The sequence below is a fragment of the Vicugna pacos genome, chromosome 8, assembly GCF_048564905.1.
Source record: "Vicugna pacos chromosome 8, VicPac4, whole genome shotgun sequence".
In the NCBI taxonomy this organism is placed as follows: domain Eukaryota; kingdom Metazoa; phylum Chordata; class Mammalia; order Artiodactyla; family Camelidae; genus Vicugna; species Vicugna pacos.
Window position 1 is genome coordinate 41,025,838 of NC_132994.1, and position 6,000 is coordinate 41,031,837.

The 6,000-nt window shown below is 41.6% G+C and overlaps 1 protein-coding gene across 2 annotated transcripts in view; it reads left to right on the forward strand.

The window, feature by feature from the left end:
• Window positions 1–5,279, forward strand: part of SLC35F1 (solute carrier family 35 member F1) — a 359,888-nt gene extending 354,609 nt beyond the window's left edge. For both annotated transcript variants that reach the window (XM_072965785.1, XM_072965786.1), the window contains one exon: window positions 1,986–5,279. In XM_072965785.1, coding sequence (XP_072821886.1) covers window positions 1,986–2,210 — 225 coding nt within the window. In that variant the 3' untranslated portion in view covers window positions 2,211–5,279. The remainder of the gene's footprint in view (window positions 1–1,985) is intronic.
• Window positions 5,280–6,000: the final 721 nt, after the last annotated feature.

Genomic DNA, 6,000 nt, shown 5'->3' on the forward strand with positions numbered 1-6,000 from the left:
ACTCTGGCTGCGATTAAGGCTCAAAGCCCCATTCTTAATGGCCCTGTCTGCATCTGCTGCAACAGAGACAGGCTCACACCATGGACGTGCAAGGTTCTCGCTCGAAACTGGAGATGCAGGAGGGGAGCTTTGAAAATGAAAGTCATTAACAAAGTATTTGAAATGTTGGTAATGTTAGGAACAAACCCATTTCATTTGCCAAAGTTTCAGGTAAAAGACAAAGCTCTTGAATGGAGAATTTCAGGAAATATGTTTGGGAGTAAATAGTTTTCCTGAGATCATATACAACAGTCCTGAGTTAGTGGGTTTCTTTGGCTACCATTTTATTTTACAAACAAGTTCATAAGGAATAAAGCACCTTTATTTTCATTGGGAAAGACTGAGTTAATTATTTAAAGTTAATTAAGTGAAGCTGTTACAAGCTGAGTCTACCATACAAATCCATCTGAGGAAGTACTATCATGCAGTTTGAATGTGAAGGATAAAGGAATTAAAGGACAGGGTGAGGGGTGCTCTAGGAAGAAAATCAGGAAATGGTCCTTAGTCTAAACTACCTTGCTACTGCTAAAAAAAAAATGAGAGAGAGAGAAAGTGAAAAAACAAAACATAGCAGGGATTTTTAGCCACAGGAATATGTTTTCTATGTGCCATTTCCAAAACTGCCCTTCCTATTATTGAATGTCATGGACATGTTTTAGCTCTTTATTATAGCCCTGCAACTTAGCTTGTAGACTCTCTGGATCCTTTTCCTGTTTTCCTTTCTTCCAGCTTCCAATTAATTTTTGTCTTTTTCACCAGTTCTTAGTTCTTTTAGAGAATGAGCATATAACATAAAATAGGAAAATCAAACTGATCTTTTTTTCCCCAGTGGGTGCAGGGTGTGGTCAAGACTGGGACAACAGTTACCGACTACAGTGAGAGCTGGCGTAGCATCCGCATTGTGTTGTTTTTGTCTCCCTGACTATTAAGTCCTTGATGTAAGGACCGTATGTTTTCATTTCTCTTTCCCCCGTACATGGTTCAATATTTAATACAGAGAAGGCATGGATAGAAGAAACTATTCCTTGAATGAAGGAGTGAATCAATGAATGAATGAAACAACAGAAATGGCAACACTCCTATTGTTACCGTGACAACACTCCTATTGTTACCGTGACAACACTCCTATTGTTACCATGACAACACTCATGTTGTTACCTCCAGTAACTAATTACTCCAGTAACTACTTCCAGGGTAGCTCCTCAAGGCCAAGAACGTGTCGATTTTTTTCTCCAAAAACACATGTAAATTCTCAGGCAGCGGTATAAGCCGGTATTTTCTTTTCCCCACAAAACTCTATGAGTTATCAGAAATAGTTTAGGAAGCAGAACGCTATATATCCATCCCTGTTTGGTTTTGTTTTTAGAGTAGTGGAACAAGAATGGAATGTTACACTATTTCTTTCCATCAAAGAATAATCTAATCTTGCAAAGATAGTTACCAAAGTCAATAACGATTCCTACTCGGAAGACAAATCGCGTCTGAATTGGATTAAAGTGAAACGAAAGTGCCGGATGCAGCTGTGTCAGTGCGGGGCTCAGTGTTTAAGGCTTCATTACAACCTTAAGTGGAATATCTGTATTTTTCCTGTGTGTAATGAAGCCACGAACAACCAGCTCTTTGTTGAGTGATATCGGAGATATTTCTGGTTTTAACTTGATGTATTTTAATTCGTGCTTAACAGGCTCTCCCGCGTCGGGCAGTCAGACTGCGGCTTTAGGGACAGTTAGCTAAGTCTTCCTCTGTGTTAGCCACGGAGTCAAGGAGAGAGATTGGGAGAATCAATAAGACCAAGCCAGCTTGGGGAGAGAACGTTCACTCTCCATCAGGATTCCTGGCAGCTCATCAGGAGGCCTGTACCGGGAGGTCGCGGCTCCGCCCGCTTCTCTCTCCGCCTCGTTAATGGGTACGCGGCTGCTAAGTGACTTGGCGGTTGTGTTTTTCAGTTTTCAGGACTGTATCTCCTGTCTTTCTTCACCATCCTCATCGGGCTGGTGCTCTACTCCTCCACCTCCACGTACATCGCCCAGGACCCCCGGGTCTACAAGCAGTTCCGCAATCCTTCGGGACCGGTGGTGGACTTGCCGACCACAGCTCAGGTGGAGCCTTCGGTCACCTACACCAGCCTGGGCCAGGAGACCGAAGAGGAGCCCCACGTCCGCGTGGCCTAGGACGAGGCCCTCGCCGCCCACTGAGGACCCCTCCGCGGCCGTGTGTTCGCCCGTCACCTCTGTTGTGTACGTAGAGAAAGGTATTTATTAGGTGCGGTTTACACAGGTGGACTGCAAGGTAGCAAATCCGAAAGCCTGGGAAAGGCACAAGTTGAACGTCACGGGAGACGCAGGCTCTGACCCACCTGACTTGGAGAGATGTCTAGCTAGTGTGTATCCCCGTCACAACCCCCTGCATTAATTACTGTGAAAAACTTTGAATCAAAAGCAAGTATTATTATTTGTATTATTACTGTTACTGTTAGTACACCGGCTTTCAGGAGGAGGTTTTGCACTCCTGCTGGGAAGTATTGCCAGACCCACATGTAGTGAACAGGAAGCCCACTTTTCTATGGCAAGTCACTTTTTAAGGATCATACTTTATTTTTTTTGCACAGTCCGTGCGCGCTGCATGCCACAGGAGCTCCACCCTGCGAAGCTGCCTTACCCTAGAGACCTGGTGGCTAATGGTTTCCTCTGTCACCTGTTGGATTGCCTGCTCAATAAGTCCTTTGTGCTGTGACCCTTGTGGGGAGTGGCAACTGACCATATAATTCTCTATTCTAGGAATAGATATAAAACAAACATTTTAGCCTTTTTATATTTCCATCTCTGATTACTCTAGACCATTGCCTTTCTGTCGCACCACGTGATTATGCTAATCAAGTCCCTGTAATAACAGCATAAGGAATGTTCCGTTTCTGTGGCTCATGGAAACCCCAGAAATAATATCCTTTGTGTTTAGAGTAACACATTTTTTTTAATCTTTCTGCTCCTCTCTGTGTTCTCTCTTCAAAAACTAGATTTGATTTTCCTTTCCTTCCCCTAGATTTCTTTCGTGATAATAGGGAAATCAATCAAGGCATTGGATAAAGCCATGGTCCTCTGCCCTCTTAATGGTGTGACACCCTTTTTGAAATATATTGGCATGGAAATTACCTAAATGTGAAGTGGCATTGATTGTTTGGCCTCCTAGCAAAGTCAGGCTGCTGATGTGGGGCCATCTCTGACCACAGCTCGATTGATCTGGCCACTTTGTAGTGGAAAAAATGTCGCCAGTGAGAAAGTCTGGCTTTTTGGTCATATTTGGCATCCATTCAATAGCTGAATATATCAACACAACATTCTTATAGATAAAAAGAGTATTACAGGGTCCTGATAAGGCTTTGAGGGGTATGTCCCTAGTCTAACTTTCTTGTTCTTAAAATAGCCCCCCCTTTTTTTTTCAAATACAGAAGGCCAAGAAATACCACAGACCTCTATGATATACAATAGATTCTACATGTCAGAACCTGCAATAGTCTTTACATTTGGCTGGCTTCAATCCCATTCAAAAATATCCTCGACGGAGTTACAGGGTTTGTAAAGGGAAAATAAATGTTGATTAAACTTTGGGCAGTTCAAATCTATATATCTTAAGCAAGCAAAGCAAAACACCAGTGGGGTCTCTGTAAAGTAGAGAAAAAACTGCTGCTTAGTCAGGATTTCCATGGTAGCCTGGCAGGCAGAAGCACCCCATGCTGTCAGTCAGCACCCATGTGGCCCCTCTGCCTGCCCTCTCCCCCCAGGGGCAGGTAGTCCTGCCCTTGGAGATGGAACAGACAGACTGTCTTCTCTGATATGCAGGTTTTATGGTCATCTCTGTACGGCCCCCTTAGAAACAGTGTTATTTTCTGTGGGGACCCAAAAAAAAAAAGTTAAAGCTGTATCAAGTTAAAACAATTTTGCCAATGTTTGCTCTCTGCTACCTTTTAAACCAATTAAATACCTTTCTCTGAATATTTTGTCCATTCAGATCTGAAGACCTTTAAAGACTGTGGTTTTATTTTTGTGTTTACATTGGTTGGCATAATTTGCTTGATTTATTGCATTTTTAGTATTTATTTTAAGCCAAATGTTTTAGTCCTTTTTTATTCATTTTTATAACACTAATTTGTAGATGCTTAGTAAAATCCTATAAGAAACGAGTGGATGAAAGTATTTCCAAGTTGATTCAATGGACTGGGAGTCTTTTTCTTAATTTCAATTTCAAAAAGGTTTGCAATCAGTGATGGCTAAAAGTTGCCATCTGAATTATTTTCTAGGATCTTTTAATTGACTCCATTGTATGGAAACCAAGTGTGAATGTTAAAGTGAATTCACTGTATACCCTGTATCCTCCAGTGTCCTTGTACACAAGACTTTCTTGTTACTGGGGTACCTCACCGTGTTGGTTCTTCTCCATTTAGAAAGGCTGATAACATACCAAATTGTCCGAGATAAGGAGCTCCAGATTGACCCTTCAGGGAAAAAAAGAAGAGAACAAGAAACAAACTTTTTCTGGGTAAAAGCATCAATCCTTTGAGAGTAAAGTGGGAAAGGACATCACTAACTCCAGCTGTTTTCGTTTCTGAAATTTCATAACCTCCGTAGACACCAGCAACAATTTCAGTTTTTCAGCCCACCACCACTCTCTCTCCTCCACAAATGAGACTTTAGCAATTTGTATAGAATTTGGTTGGGTAAGCAAACCATAGCTCTCCTAAACCTCACGAGAGGAAAGTGGTGGTTCTCACTAACCCAGTGAAAACTTGCCCTGAGAATAGCGCTTGCCCTGGTCACACCTTCCCACAGCTCTAAACTCTGAAATCCGCGACCAGGTAGACCAAGCAATGGAAAAAAATTGTACCACTGTGTCCCATGAAAATGTTTCAATGTTTAGTTTAGGTATTGCTAACTTGTGCTATTAACCTTTTGACAAGCGTGTAGAGTTGTTTGTTTGGGGTTTGTTTTTGATTTATAGCCATTTAGTAGTCCCCAGCTAGCTACCAGTACAGATTTTACCCCATGGGTAGGATTCTACTGTCAAGCCACATAACAAAGCACACTAACCCAGACACTGCAAATGGAAAATACGAACCAAAAAGGAAATTTACACCGATAAGTTAAACAAACCCTCCATTTTTGATATCTGCATGCTCCCCTATGGACTGGCTGTGGCAATGTAATGCCTGTATAATGTTTTCAAATAAAAATAAATGCTTTATGAAAGCACCGAGTTCTTGGTTTTTCTTGAGTGTTTGCACTATGACAACCATGGAAGCTGCTCCCATGGGGATGCTAGAAATAGCAACGAAAGTAGATAGCAGGGTACACGTCAAAATAAAAACCGGCAAGAAAATCTTTCCAAATTAGGAAGGGCCCAGTTGGTCTCAGAGCTGTAGCTTCGAAAAGCCGAATTTAAACATGTTTGTAATTTACAAAATTAATTAATTATCAGGATACTAAAGACCGCTCTGGAGCTACATCCCCTAAGCCCACATTTAAAACACATGGAGGACATAAATTTACCCGCAAGAAGCAGTTTCTTATAAAGAAGAAAGTTCTGCGTATGCTGCCCTGGGCATGATGCCAGATGTAAAGGAAGAGCAATCTTCCAGAGCACGTTTTAGAACATGTTTGTGTTTCTGCTCTGAACTTAAACGATATCTTCTCATGGTCCCCACTCCACTGACTGTAGTCACCCAGCACTCTCTTAAATCCTTAGAGATGATTGTATGTAAATTTACATGTTCTCATCATTTGTGTTCCTAATCAGACCTCAAAAATTAAACAAGCTGAAAAAACAATTTGAAATCTTTTTAAGAGAAAACCATTCATTTTTCAGGAAACAAGGAACAGCAGCAAACTGATCTTTTTTAAATCGCCCTTAAGTACAGATCCATTGTGGTCTGCTTTGGTAAAGAGAACAGCACAGTTCTTAACATCAGCA